This window comes from Anguilla rostrata, chromosome 3, assembly GCF_018555375.3.
Source record: "Anguilla rostrata isolate EN2019 chromosome 3, ASM1855537v3, whole genome shotgun sequence".
In the NCBI taxonomy this organism is placed as follows: Eukaryota; Metazoa; Chordata; class Actinopteri; order Anguilliformes; family Anguillidae; genus Anguilla; species Anguilla rostrata.
The window spans coordinates 37,284,631-37,300,083 of NC_057935.1; the positions used below are offsets into that span (position 1 = coordinate 37,284,631).

The 15,453-nt window shown below is 43.9% G+C and overlaps 1 protein-coding gene across 11 annotated transcripts in view; it reads right to left on the bottom strand.

The window, feature by feature from the left end:
- The window catches only part of baz2ba (bromodomain adjacent to zinc finger domain, 2Ba), a 102,088-nt gene that overhangs the window by 12,573 nt on the left and 74,062 nt on the right, over positions 1 to 15,453 (bottom strand). For 2 of the 11 annotated variants that reach the window (XM_064327377.1, XM_064327368.1), the window contains exons 11-24: positions 13,761 to 13,821; positions 11,713 to 11,821; positions 11,311 to 11,412; positions 10,452 to 10,659; positions 9,714 to 9,806; positions 9,508 to 9,569; positions 8,925 to 8,990; positions 7,557 to 7,622; positions 6,691 to 6,735; positions 6,398 to 6,424; positions 5,064 to 5,129; positions 4,644 to 4,784; positions 2,826 to 3,080; positions 24 to 247 (exon numbers count right to left, since the gene is read on the bottom strand). In XM_064327377.1, the coding sequence (XP_064183447.1) occupies positions 24 to 247; positions 2,826 to 3,080; positions 4,644 to 4,784; positions 5,064 to 5,129; positions 6,398 to 6,424; positions 6,691 to 6,735; positions 7,557 to 7,622; positions 8,925 to 8,990; positions 9,508 to 9,569; positions 9,714 to 9,806; positions 10,452 to 10,659; positions 11,311 to 11,412; positions 11,713 to 11,821; positions 13,761 to 13,821 (1,525 nt within the window). Of the gene's footprint in view, positions 1 to 23; positions 248 to 2,825; positions 3,081 to 4,643; positions 4,785 to 5,063; positions 5,130 to 6,391; positions 6,425 to 6,690; positions 6,736 to 7,556; positions 7,623 to 8,924; positions 8,991 to 9,507; positions 9,570 to 9,713; positions 9,807 to 10,451; positions 10,660 to 11,310; positions 11,413 to 11,712; positions 11,822 to 13,760; positions 13,822 to 15,453 lie in introns of all 11 variants that reach the window. The other 9 variants (XM_064327371.1, XM_064327367.1, XM_064327376.1 and 6 more) reach the window with 5 other exon arrangements.

Genomic DNA, 15,453 nt, shown 5'->3' on the forward strand with positions numbered 1-15,453 from the left:
GAAAGACCGTGCAGGAGCGTTACCTGACCACGCTCTTGCTGCAGGCCAGCTCGTTGACCAGGAAGGCCAGGATGGAGGCCTTCTGGACAGGCGTGTGGGCCTGGAAGGCCTTGGTCCTCAGGCTCTCCGTCAGCATGGCCAGCTCCGTCTGCCCGCAGTGCGCTTCCATGTAGATCTGGAGGACCTCAGACACGTTGTCCCTGTTTATCCCCACGTTGGTCAAGTGGTCCCCCAGGGCTGTTTTCGTCTAGAGAAACGGAGACAGGAACGTGTCTGACCCTAAAGGGTAATCTTTTGGGTAAATGTTTTGTCACGGGACATTTTCAGAGTGTTGCTTGACAAAAATGAAGGTGTCGCATAACGTTTGGCATTTATAGTTCAGCAAAGGCCTATGGGGAATGGTTCTGCTGTCTCTATGGTAACAAGACGGCAAATTCCTGTGCATTTGTTGCAAACTGTCCAATCACACCACACAACAAAGTATGACACCGTCCACCACATAAAATTGTGGAGGTGCGCGACATTGAGAAAAAGGGTCAAGCAACACTTTTCTAGTTGAAAATACATCATTTTTGTCAAGTAACACTTGAAAGTGTTTAAAGTGTCGTACAATTAATTAAGAACTATAAAAAATTAAGAATGAATTAAGACCGTGTTTCTTTGCTTCCTTACCCCCTCCCCCCTCCCCCAACAACTTAACACAGACATTAACAAAATATCTTTGATGTCATTTTGTGGAGAATGAGTCACGCAGTACTCCAAATTCCCAAAAATATCCTTTAGTTTTACTACTAAAATTTCCATTGAAATGGAAGAATGAAAAAATCATAGCCAAATCAGTGACGAACACAGCTTGAATTTTAACAGACTAATTTCAATTCAATTCCCATTCTCACCATTACCATTTAGGGTACAAAGTAACGTCTTTCATTTCAAAATAAGGAAAGCAACCGAACATGATATTTAATGAATTAACTGAAGTACGAAAATTGAAGGTCAAATTGCATTTATTATGTGTGCAGCATATTTATGTCCAGCTGTTCTATACAACATGCAAAACCTTTAATGTCTAGGCAATAGGCCTCAGCCAGTGCCTGTGGTGGTTTACTTCCTAACCATTTGGGAACCCATCTTTCAATATTTTATCACAAGAAGTTAAAAGCCCACACACTTTTAACTCAGATCATTTTTATTATAATATCATATAAGGCCCATGACAGGAGCCATTCAGCTGAATTCCTTTGAGGAACACTAGCCTGCCTAGAAGAAGTGTGACTAACATCTTCAGATAAGCATAGAGAAATTGCTTTACTGATGGACTACATTTTAGCTCTTATTGCAGACACTGCGTTAAGAGGAACTTTAAATACAGATACCCTCAGAGAGTGATAAGCCAATTCATTTAGCCCCACTGAGCAAAAGATGTTAATAACACCCTGCCTGTGTGTTCTTATTACTAAATTACTGATGTGTGGGTTCTCATCATGGAGGTAGTGGTGTGTGTGTCCTGATTACAGCAGGACTGACGTGCGCATGCTCAGATTGAATGTACTGTATGTTTATTCAATATTCTTTATTACAGCAGTATAGTGTGTTTCTTGCACATGTTTGTTGGTGTGTTTTGATTGCATCTATTGTAGTGTGGTATGGGTGTCTGCACTGTTGCATTTGTGTATGAGTACATCAATAAAGTGTAGTGTTGTGGGTGCTTGCAGTATAGCGTGTATGTGTATTTGTAGCTCACAGAATTGCAGTATGTGTGTGTGTTCATATTATAACATTATAGTGTGGTGTAGGGATGTAACAATACACTCAGCTCACGGTTCAGTAGGATAATACAGGGTTCATGATATTTTAAATTAAGATTGAATCAAATTATTTCTTATGAAGTGCAAATGTTTGAACTTGGTTGGACTAATATCCCCTTAACACCTTGGCTGGCCAGTGCCGACGTTTTTTTTTAAATCTGAAAAATCTTCAATGACTAGAGACGGATTTTCCATTTCTAGCCTTGGATAAGTACATGCTTTATCCTAGAAGCTGAATTAGAAGCTTCTGAAGTGGCAGGGTTGAGATACTGTTTGTGAGGTTGAGATACAGTCTGTCTGAATATTTGGGGAAACATCTCAGTGACTGAGGTGAAAAAGCAGGGATTGGTTTATCCCGAATGCTCCAGTGAAATTACCAACATAACGCATAAAAATGACATTATGGGATGTCCTGGGGTAAAACTAGTCCCATGCAAATTGGGCTAAAGAGAGCATTTCGGTGGCATAATTGGAAGAGATGAGATTTAGTTGATATCACGATCCGGTTTTTAGCTGCATGATGGTCACGTTTTTGGATCACAAAATTTGTGCAACGATATATCGTTACATCCCTAGTGGTGTGTGCTTGCGTGTGAGAGAGTGAAAAAGAGAGTGTGAGAGAGAGAGAGTGTGTGAGTGTATGCACGTTTGTGTGTATGTGTGTGAGAGAGTGTGAGTATATGCGTGCACATGTGTGTGTCTGTGAGAAAGTACGTGTATGTATGAGTGTGTGTGTGTGAGTGTGTCTGTGTGTGTGCACGTGTGTGTGCGAGTAAGTGCGAGTGGGAGTGTGAATGCGTGCAAATGTGTGCATGCATATGCATATTGTGTTTGCTTTCAGATTACAACAGCACAGTGTGACATTATGTTATATAATGACACAGTGTAATTATGCGTGATTGGGTTGTGCCGTGTGTGATGCAGGTCTGAACTGTATATAAAAGCTCAGAACAGTGGTGTTTTGGTGGCCCGTGTGTGGGGCGGCCCGCAGTCCGCTCGCTCGCCGCGGCGTCTCACCCGGTGTCCCGGCGGCAGGCCCGGGTCGCACACGGCGGCCGACAGCATGCGCACCAGCAGGTCCTGCACCTCGCCCACGCTCTCGCCCACGTTGAGCAGGCCCTCCTGCAGCACGCCCAGGCCCGGCACGTCCGCGCTCACGTCCAGGCCCAGCACCTTCCCGAAGCTCCGCAGGAACTGCATCACCGTCAGGCAGTCGGCGAAGGCGCCGTCCGGAAGCAGGAGCCCCGGGACCCGCGACAGCTCCGGCAGCGCCTGGGACGGGATCCGCAACGCAAACGCTTTCAACGACCTCCGCAAAAACAGTCCGCCTCGTCGTCGCGGAGGCAAACGACGCGTTAGCACATCTGCGTCCGAGCACCGAACAGCCCGCTAAAAGGGCTCCCCTTAGCCCCTCTGCTGTAGAGCAGGGTGTGCGTTGGGAAGGGCCTGATATATATTTCACTGCTACCCATAAAAGAGCACAGCTTCAATATTTCCTTAGCACTTGGCTCTTGATTGTCCCTGCTCAGCACTGATAAAAATCACATGGCTGCCCGCTGAGAGAAATTGATTCGGGAGATACGAGATATTTATATCCTGCTGTAGAAGAGCACAGAAATCCATGGCTCACCGTTCTGTCTTCCCAAAACAGGTTTTATGAACCCCTTCCTCTCTTTCCCCTCCCCTCATTACAAAGTAGAGTGCAGGCCCGCTTACGGCCACAAGGTGGCAGTGTACGGAATAAACGCTGCACACAGCAGTCAGTCCCTGCTGTCACTTCAGAGGAGGTGGTACCACCTCTGAAATAACACCTATGAATCCAGGCATCAAATCTGGAGCCTGCGTATAAAAGACAAAGCCCTCACTTTTTCCCCCATGATGTCTGCTGTAAACTGCAGCAGAAGTGGTTTGACAGCGCATTTTTGGGAGAGCAGCATTATCCCTTTGAGCACACTGAAGTGAGATGCTAAGGAATATCAGGCAGCTCTTTGATCACATTGTGTCATTTCTCCAAACAAATATGCTTTGCCCTTAGCCCCCGTGCTAAACCAGGGACAACCTACAGTTCGATTCTTCCCATCATTTCTTCATAGGAGCCGGTTAAAAAAAGGCAGCCCAAATATATTCTACTTCATATTATTAAAATGTATTAATCATTAATATGCATACTGCGATATGAACAAGTGTGTGTACAATATACGCATTCTTTAATATTCATAACTATAATCTATCATTTTTACAGTTATCATTAAGCTACCTCCTGTTTTATGATGTGCGGTAAATGGTCAATTACAAAATACAAACATAGTGGGATAAAAATAGCAATACTGAAAAAGAAAATGATCAGGACCACAATAAAATAAAAAATAATAACCCAAACAACAGGAGAACAGCCCGTATTAAGAAGAGGATGTAAGGAGATTATATCCATACACAGCACTAATGTGTATTGGAACAGAAAGGGGGAGCAATACTAGTGGGCAGCTCGATACATGGGCTGGGCAGTGTTGGATGGACTGAGTGACAGGTGCTAATTCATGGGTTTAGGAAAAGACCATTACTGTCTCTGGTGGGCAGTAAGATGATACTGTGCATATGCCTGCATTACATTACAATCACTTAGCAGACGCTCTTATCCAGAGATGCTTCCAAAAGTGGACAGTCGCATTTTGATGCATATTAATTAGAAGGTTTGTTGTTGTTTGTTTCTTAATGGCCAAATTTCCGAAAGCAATCCCAAAGCGGGCACACATTAAATAACCCTGCTCAACGGCGTAATAAGTTTTTTGGGGTTTTTTTTTTGCTGTTATTTGTCTCGGTTATTGATGCGATTACCTTATGGTCTGCTAAACACATATCTTCGTTTGGCTTCTTCATCTCCTTGGCGATTTCCACCTCCAGTCTCTTCAGCTCCAATTTCCGCTCCTTGTTTAACCGCTTCTCGTCCCTTTTCTCCTGTTTCAAGCGCTCCTTCTCCTGCGAGCGAAATACGGACGCGTTAGCAGCAACGGGGAAGAAGGAAGCTGTTACAACAGCGCGTGTGCTGGGTGTAGAGGCCGTCGTTTTTGGGATTACGTCACTGCGAGTCAGAAGAACGCAGTAACCGGCTTATAAATTGCGGCGCTTTCAAAGAAAATTGCTTAGGGCCAGAGCCGTAGTTTTATTCACAGTCCATATATTTTCCGAAAAGAAGAAAGAAAAACCGGAGGCCCGTAACGGTTTCAAGGAGAAGCGGCCGATTCATAAATCACCCACCTCGGCCTTCTTCCGAGCCTCCATTGCCTTCATCAACATCATGTGCTGCCGCCTCCTCTCCCGCTCCTAGCAAAGCAGAAAGCATCCTGTCAGCAGCAAAATGGCTCACGAGGAAAGTGGTGGACGGCAACATGAAACACGACAGCTTAATAAAAAAGCACATTTAGCAGGAAGATAAAGAGCAAAAAAAAGTACCAAAAAAAAAAAATGGACAAATTACATAAACAATGTCCAGGTTTATGTGTTTTTGGTTAAGATTTAGAAGGCAATAAAATGACATCCGATAAGCACGCGGCGGGGAAGCGACAGGTGCGAAGACGGTCGAAACAGGAAGCATTCGCTTGGAATTCGTGGCTCAGCCCTGATGCTTCTTAATAAGCCGGCAAGTAAAAAGCAAAGGTGAGCTAGTACGAAAATGGCTGTACATCTACTACAAAAAAATAAATAAAGAAAGTTAAAATTAGCCTGTCAGTAAAACTATAGGATTCTATGGGTACAGTAGTGTAGGCCTATAGTGAAAAATATTTTTGAATCTATTTGGTTTATCCAATAGTGGCAATTCAAAATGCCAGTGTATTGCCAATTCGGTATGAACAAATTTACAATCAGATCTTACATGACCTGCAAACTTAGCTTCTTTCAGGTCAAACCCTGAAACGAGCTCTTTCGAAAAATACCATTTCTTTTAATGGTACTGCTAAATTCAATATGGCATGGGTCTTTGGCAATGATGGCATTGCCGCACTTTGGCCTAACATGGTTTTATAGGTGGGTATGGCTAAGTGTAGGGGGAGGAACTCAAATGACACAAACACAGTAGGTGAAGTGACTGATGAGTGAGAGAATGTGTTGCCTTGTCCTGTCATTGAAACTGAGCTACATATGCAAGGACGAGGGTGACTGAGTGACTGTAGACACAGGGGGTTAACTTTCTAGGGGACTGGATGGACGGAGAAAGTACAACTCACTGGACAAATACTGACTTTCCATCAGGGCTCAAAATTCAAGCACTTTACAGTCATTCAAAAATAAAAACAAACAAAAAAAATGTGATGAATGACTTTCAATGCCAGGTGTTCACATACACCATGAGAATGCACTGCGGCCCTCAACAGAATCTGACGAGCGCAGGAAGCTTTCTTGGTCGCTTGCGGGGACTCCTTGGTCTCCGAGGGACACACAGAGCAGACGTATGCAATGCACTTTGCTGTAAAGCCATGCAGAAGGATGTAGTATGACAGCAGCCAAGGCTACGCTTTATGCATTGCTATGACAACCATATCACAACCAATTCACGATGCGGTGTTAGATGTACAAAATAAACATACCCATACCATATCTAGTCTATGCCTCTCCAACTCCTGGTAGAAAGAGTTGGCAAAGTATTATGAAACAGAAATCACAGAGTCATAAACAAGTGTATATAAAGAAGCCCCCCGCCCCCAAAGATAACCCAATACCAAAAGTATGGAGATTAACGAAAAGAAAAACATGAGGGATTTAATAAAGAACTGGTAAGTTCTTAAAAAGAGGCCCCCTCAATCCAAAAGATTAAAATATATGAAAAAGGTACTTCTAGTATTTCTAACACTACGTTAAATGTAAAGCTGCAGTAACTGACACCTACCTGGTGCTTTATTATGACAGCTTGTTGCCTCCTCATCTCCTTTTCCTTCAAACAAGGAAATAACAAAAACATTCAAATTCCAAACATAATTGCGTTCACGTTTACCAAAGACATCACTAGCATCATCACAAGGCTTCTGCACTCATTTCAAAGGAAGACCCAGTTATTATTTGATTGGTTGATACACTGGGATGGCTGATTCATACTGGTTTGAGGTTCAAAGTTTCACTACCTTCCATGCCCTGGACTAACAACCCAAGTTTTCATGAAGCTTTTTAATTCATTTAAGCTTCCCTATTACTCCACTAAGGTTTTATGCTATATTCTTAAATTGTTACATTGCATTTAACAATCCAAAATAGTATCTGCTTGGAGCTTGAAATCAATGTTTTCTGTTAAAGGTTTAAGAAAGGCCTTAAATAATAAAAAAACATTTATTATATATTCACGTTTATGAAATAATATATTTAGACGCACAAAGCACACACACAATAGCTCTATTCATACACATTTACTGTGATGTGATAGAAAGTTAATGGTCTAAAGAAACAGCAGGGGCAATGCAAATGTTCGGTACGTCCAAACAAACGCTTTCCCAGGCTTTAGTTTCATGTAAAACCAATAGAGGAAACACAGCCAGCACAATACAGCTGTGATCACATATACTTATTTCAATTGTACATACTGTAAAAAAAATTAAAAAAAACGGCAATGTTTTTTAACCACACAGATCTTACTCTGGCCCATAATGTGGTGACCCAGAATAAAGTGTGGGTTTGTAGCTGGGCGTAACTGTGGCCATTCGTGTTTGTGTTAAGTCACGCTTGTCAGTTCTCCCTCACCGCTCCTGGGCCGTCTGAACTAACCTTTGTTCGTTTCTCAGCTTCCAGGATTTTGGCATTTGCTGCTTCTTCCTTTTTCTTCCTCTTGGCCTGTGAATCCACAGCAGATCAGCAGGTCACACAATAGAGCCACTGAACGGCTTTCAAGCAAAAGAAAAAAAAACACCCAACGGCTCCAGTAACCTACAGCCCATGAATGGCGTTTCAAAACTCTGAAATATGAATACATCAGGAAAATGGCCGCCGATGCAACCAAGATTATGTGACAAAACAGTTTCACAAAGGATTCAGCTGGGCTATGTAGTACATTTCAATGTCAGTTAGCTTTAAATACACAAGCCATTTACCTTCTGCACATTTTGCTACCTAAAGTTTGTATGACTAACCCTAACAGCAAGTTCAATTTGTGGATTTGCTGGCAATAATGGACTAAGTTGCACTAGCTTCTGATTTGCAAACACAAAAAAGTTGCATTTAACAGATACTGTAGTCTCTGAAGAAGAAAGAAAGTTGTAAAAATGTAATAACATTTTATGCAAGGGTGGCTAGCAGTATATGATTTGGTGAAATTCCATGTTGATTTGAAAATCAATTACAATGTCATTATCAGTGCATGTAGTTCTTGATCAGTTGTTAAAATCTGTTTGGGAAAAGTGGCCTTTAATATTCTTTTAATGCACACCATAATTAATTGATCAAGACATGAAACCATTATGAATCACACTAATCACTCTAATGCACATGCTATTTCACACTCAAAAGATCAACATTGTGAGCTTCAAGCAGCTTCAATTAGCAATGAAGGACATTGAAGAAATATAGAAAATTGCTCTAAACAGCAGATAAGGAGCTTATGATTTTGTATCATATAAATGAACTTTCACTGGACAAACACGTTTGACAAAAACATATACCAAACCTCAGGGTTGCAGGGTAGAAAAGGAGAAGGAATAAATTATGTCAAATTTAAATACGTAATTACAAGCTGAGAGAAATCCTGTTAGGAATGGCTTCCCATCCGTGTCAACTCAAATTTGATTTTGGCCTGCTAAAACACTCTGGAGCTTCTATAATTGTATGTGTATGGAAAACTACTTCTTCCACCTACTTATGCTAAACTCCTTCTATTGTCTGAAGTGAAAAAAAAATCTTTTATGCGCAATTTAACCATGGTCTAAGGAGGTGAAGACAGACTTAGTTTTTCACAGCAGTGCGCTGAAACCAATTTAGCATTAGTCCTATGCAAAATTATGCGCGGCAAAGAAGAGAGGAAAAATATAAATGACATCATTTGGGAACGGCCTCTGGTATATTTGAAACCACTCGCACCGCGAACAAATGGCTGTGATTTCAGGATCTTTCTACTGTATTTGATCTCTTTCACAGACACACCTCCAGAATCTGCTGTGCTCTGAGCTCTTTCTCGATTCGGATTTGCTGAATTCGCTTTATCTTCTCCTGAGACAGAGAGAGAGCGAGAGAGAGAAAGACAGTGAGAGAGAAAGAGAAAGAGAGAGAGAGAGAGAGAGATGACAATCAATAACAAGGACATATTTGTGAAGACTGAAGCACCAAGTTCTTTAAACTAAAGGACATTCGAAAGAACAAGGGGGTCATGGTGATTAGGGAGCTGAACTTGTAGCTCGAGGCGTCTCTGTTCCACCCCAGAGCAAAACACTGGAGCCCCTTCTGTAAATATCCGCTCGCGGTATGAAATGATTTACATATGTTAGTCACACTGGCGAATCAGGTCTACTCTGCAACAATATAATTCAGAAAAGAAGGACGCTCATTTTGAGAGCTTTTAAGAGCCTTACTTTACTGCCTTAACAACCTACTACGGGGATTTCGCTCTGCGGGAAAAAAAAACAAGAGCCGGCCGGTCGCTATGAAGTTTCAGATCAAAGCCGAATGCTGCGGGACAGGATGCGCTCCTGCGCGTAAAAAACAGCCGGGGCGGCGGCGGGGAGGGTACCTGCTGTTTGAGGATCTTGATTTGTTCCTTCTGTTTTCTCTTCTCCTCTGCGGCTCTGATTGCTGAGAGAGAGAGAGAGAGAGAGAGAGAGAGAGAGAGAGAGAGAGAGAGAGAGAGAGAGAGAGCGCAAGGCTGTGTCATTCGTCTGCGGTGGCGGCAGCTCGCTCCGAGCGGGCGCTACAGGAAGTCTGCGCGAGGAGCGTTACCTTGCTGTTTCCTGGCCTCCTTGGCCGCGCGTGCCAGCGCCTGCTTCTCCAGCTTCCGCATCAGTTTGATCTGAGCCGCCTGCCGGGCTATTTCTGAAATTCGGGGGGTGCGGGGCGGGGTGGGATGGATTGGGAGTTATTTTATATTTTCAGAGTGACTTCTAGAGCAGAGATGGGCATTGCAGGGCCCAGAGGGCAAAAGGTCAGTCACAGAAAGCCAAAGCGAAGATATCACTCGCAACTCTCCAAAGTGCAGTTTGACACACCCCATTGTATGAGAAGATCTGCTTGTTAAAACTTTATCTCTGCTACACAGCAAATACAGCGAGCTCCATGATGTTTGAGACAAAGACTTGATTTGGCTCTGTATTCCACAGTTTTAGATTTGTAATCAAACAATTCACATGTGGTAAAGTGCACATTCCCAGTGCAGAGCACAGAGCCAAAACAAGGGGGAAAAAAGGCTTTGTCCCAAACATGTATGGAGCTCACTGTATATTTGACATTGGACCAATAAACTTCTTGCAGGACATTTTTCCTTTCTATTCATTAATAGTTAAGTTGCTATTCAAATAGCTGATTTAAATCCAGCAAATCAGAAGCTAATAGCCTGCTCAAGCAATGGCTTTGACACTGAAGTGCCAAGGCCCAATCACAACACAACCTAAATTCCTGAATTACCCACTCTAGCTCTGAACTGCACTGGTCAGAATCGACCACCAGGGCGGCGCACCGCACCTTGGGCTTCCAGCTTGCGGAGCAGTTTGGCGTTGGAGAACTCCGCCTCGCCCACGTTGGGGGGCCGGCCTTTCCTGCGTCGGGAGCGGGGGGAGGAGTCGTCGCCGGGCTGCTGGTGCTCCGAGTTCGAGGGACGCCCCCGCCGCCCGTCCAAGGCCAGGATCCGGGGAAGGAGCTCCTCCTCCTTCAGCAGGCTCCACTGCATGCCCTGCAACGCAGACCGGACGCCGCCGTCAGCGCATTCCGCCGACGCCATCGCCTCCCTGACTGACTGCAAGGAGACGCGTCTTTCTCTTAAGAACTAGAGACACGGTAAAAACCAGAGTCCCCTCCTACTCCTTCCCATTCAAATTAAAAGTTACATAATTCAGATTTCCAGTTTAAATATTTTCCCTGCCCTCCGCAAGGGAAGCTTGCGGACGAGGGAAAAACAACGGCCAATGTGAATGTGCTTTCATTTAGCTGTAACTGGAGTCTTGCGCTCAGCCAGATACGGCCGTCTGCTTTCTGCTTCCCTAATGGAACCATGTTCATCCAGTTCTTTTGCTTCTGTACAATTTAACACCAGTTCAGTTATCACACACTAGTACACTTGTCCTCAGTAAAACATTGCATTATATGCTGTCAAAGCATGGCAAACTGTGATACTTTTCGCTGTCTCCTTGTACTAGGAGGCTGTGACCATCAACTTATCCTTGTAAAATATTATGTACTGCGAGAGCAATTTAAACTGACTGATACTCTTCTCCTTGTAAGGCTATTGTGGTTATGATAGAGTGACTGATTGCTCTTGCACTGGCAGACTCTGCATTTATGTTCAGACTAGGACACAACTGGCAATAGAGAGAAAAACAGTCACCTGAGGTCCTTCTCTGGCTTCATAGAAGTCACCAACCCTTATTTTTGCACTGAAGCTAAAATTATCGCGCGTGATGTCACTTATTCCATTTCTGGATAGATACTACAGAAAAGAAGATAATGGCTTTGGTGAGACAAGATATCCAGCGGTCAGGGGGAGGGCGCAAAAGCGTGACACTAAAAAGCAACCTAGAGGCGTCAGCTGCTGACCTGAGCTAGCATGGCACATTAAGACTGGCATTGTCATCTACTGATTTAGGTCAGCTTCTACACACTCAGCATGGATGATAGCAGGGACAGGCACAGAGACACAAGCTAACTGAGGCATCGTCTAGACATCTGAGCTCCTGAAGCGCGGCAGCGCGGCACCAGGCCACGCTCCTCGGGCAAGGGGGGGGGTTACCTTCACCACGTCCTGGTACTGGCGCAGTTTCTTCCCGCAGGGGGCGTAGTACGCCACGTTGCCCTGCAGGCGCCCGCTCTGGTTTCTGAAGCGGGTTTCCCTCTGCCACCTTTAGGACGGAGGGGCAAAGGCCACGTGACACAGGTACAACCAACAACATCAGCCCAAAAGATGGGTTCCAGACAGGACAGGCCACCCATACTGCAGATATGCTATGGTCATATTTCTTATCATCATATATCATTTCACACATGCCCTTTCAGTGGTAATATATAATGCAGATGACTTGTATTGGAATGCAGTATGGTGTCATTCAAAATTTGCATAGAAATCAAGATACTACTTCTAAGGATGTATTAAATCCAGGATATGGTATTTCTTTTTTAAATAAGAGGTTACATTTTGGTTGAATAGTAAGGATTCTGCAACCTGGGCCTCATTATTGTGTGTCTGACATTTCATGTAAATGCACGCAAGCCCCATTAGTGGTTGCACTTTCAAGGGTTTGTTATTAGGAAAATAGTTTTTAAAAAGACTTGCATGGCAATATCTCGGTGAAAAACAGCACGCAACATGCACTACAGGCAATGCAGAATTACTGTGCAGGAGGCAAAAGGGGATGAAACAATGCCTTATGTAACTACAGCTAACTGAAAAGTCAGTGTCTGAAAGTACAACAACTGTATAAACAGGCACATACATACTAGATTCAGGAACAGAAATCGGCATGATTCATTAACCCATTCTTGTGGACGTTTATACTACTGTGTACTGCACACGGCCATGCACACACGCACACACAAACACACACACCTTACATGCTACAACATACTGAAGAGTTCCCCATGGGGGAAAAAAAAGAAAGTTTTTCTATTCTATACATATTGTGCGTATAATTAACAATCTGTTGGAGAGAAAGAGAATGTTGAGTCCCACTGAGACCTCCCAGCCCCCAAAAGTGACACCTTAGTACACACTGTGCTTGGATATGGCTATTATGAACAGGGGCTTAATAAGAGTTATTTTTCATCTGAACCCCCAGCTAGCTCATTCAATTATAATAAAACCACACACTTGACCAGCATTAAAGACACAGAAATATAAATGACTTCAGCAGTTCCTGAGGACGATGCCAGCAAATTCTGGCATTAACACGTCCCAAATGAGCGGGCATTTGACAAGGAACGATTACATATTCAAAAGAGCAAAGTATCGACTCTTCTGCTTCTTGGACAGTGGTGCAATAAAGGCAAGCAATGTGCGGCTCGGAATCCATTTTTTCCAATCATACAATAATGGCGAATAGACAAGGCCGTAACCCCTGCTATTAGCGCTGCCGGTTTGGCCGCGGTCTAGACACCGCGGATCAGGGGGCCAGCGATATAACCTGGCCACTTACAGCCTCTAATCCGCCTGGCCTCAGAGACTGGCGTTCAGTGCACCTGCAGAGACTCCCGACTCCGTCAGCAACGAAGCCGCCCAGTCTGGACCGCCGCCAGGGAGGACGTCACTCCACTCTTGGAAACCTGCCATTGTTAAGCATAGCCGGCGTGGGCCTCAAACAGAGCGTGAAATATATTTCTTTCCCCCTTTCCTCTCCGAATCTGCTGATTAAAAACATCCCCCGCAGATGAAAGGCATCCGGATTGGCCGATACCCTGGGGGCGGGGCTTAAACCTAATCCTAACCGCGGTGGCTCTGTTCCAAGACCTTCTGCCAAAGGGAACATGTGGCTTTGTCAGAGTTTCCTTATAAGGGATGGGGGTGACAATGCTGCTTGTTGCCCAAAGCTCACTGTGCCTACCCCTAGACTGGGATGTGGGGTGTAATCGCACAGTTCTCTGAAGCAATGGGAACCCCACCTGTCAGACTACGAGTGGAGAAGGGAAATATACCCACTGGGGAAATCCCAGCCTGGGCCGCAATGCTCTTCAAAAACCTGTGAAGTTGTTCACATCTAACTTGTGAACCTAGCCACTCGGCAACTCAGCAGGAACTCGGCGTCCCTCAGCGTCACAGGAGGAATCGGAGTTTTCCCGCAAACATACCCAAATTCTAGAGGTATTCTCAGCTCCCGCTCGTCTGTCACTCTCCTCCGTTTTCCAGGTGCTGAAAGAGAGCAGCCACTCATCAGCATCAATGTACACACAAGCAGCCACTGACACACACACACACCAGCAACCTTCAGACCCACACAGTATGCACTCCAATGGGTGGTTTCTGCTACGAATTCCATTTCATACATGAAACACTACATTTTATTTAGAGCAACAGTTAGCATTATACAGCTTGCTATTTGTTTCAGTTTCATAATGAAACAAACATAAACCAACTGAGACCCTGAATCTGCTTTTTTTGTGGAACGATTTTCTCCTTCGTTTGGAATCAGCAGCTGTGACTCTAAGGGCAAACTCCTTTACTGACTGAGCCACCCTGGGCTGTGAAATCCATATCCTGGAAATGTGTGAATTTTTGGGTTTGTTATGCAATAAAGCACTTGAACATAATACCCTTGGTTAAAAACGCTCTACCGCTAGAAACACTTAAACACACTTAAAGCTTCTAGCAATCAAATATGAACCAAATATGTCTTTCGACATGCCTTTTCCTGCTGTGACATTTTATAAATATAAAGAACCCTTTTCACCATAATAAAAATAGAAATAATAATAAATATAGCAGCAAGCAGCAATGAAGGGGACAAGTGCTATAGCACATCCGTGTGACCAACTCGGCTGATTGGTCAATTTGGGCTTGTTTCATAATGTTCCTCCCAAAATCTGGTTGAAATATATGCTTTCAGTTTCGCGTTAAAAAGTAATTAGCATTAAAATCAGTTTTTTGGTATAGTACCCCTACGGGCACATTTCACTAAACTTGGGGTGTGCCTCCCAGGCCTAATCACAAGCATGTGTAGCAAGTTTGATGACAACAGACAAAAGGGTTAATTTCTGGAATTCAGTAGCATGCAGAGTTCCGCTAAGGTTAAGGTAGTGGAGACTTTTTAAAAAGCTTTATAGTTTAAAAAGTACACATAGTATAGCTTCACAAAACAACTTTGTGGAGATAGGCAGGTTTATGGTTTCACTGGTTTGTATGTCTTTGGGTTAACAACCGTAGGAGGAGTTGGGAGCCCAATATCCACTGTGGAAAAATAAAGATGAGAGAAAACAGTAGTCGATTCTACTTTCAGCAAGCCAAGATCTTTGTTTTGAAAGATCTCATGTACAGCTCAGCACATAGTGTTTATTTCTGTAAATTAACGGAATAATATGACCGTGCTTCCTAGCCATGAGCAGAGCAGGCCTGAGCATTGAAAGGGGCTCCAGCTACACTGTTTGGTGCAGGAGGAGAATTAAACACCGACTTCTGTGCAATTTGCCTGGGCTCTTGGCCAATGTAGTCACATCTGGAGTTACAGCACATTGCCAGCTTGGGTCAATTTGCTATGGAAATGCTTCAGATACCTAGAGCTAGGAGGGGTCAGTGGAAACCCCTCTGGTATGGCTGACATAGAGCAAAAACAATTCCGTGGAAACACCTCCGCTCACCAATAGGTAAAGCAGGTCAGAGGAAACATTAAATCCCCATTGTGAACGCCCTTTTTCCTCAGCTGGGTCATGTAACTGTACAAACCTCCTGGCCTGAAAAAGTATAATCCACGCCCCTTCAGTCACTCATTCTCATGGACAAAAAGGAGCGTTAGAAAAAAAGTAACTGGAAAACTAATACTGAAGTGAA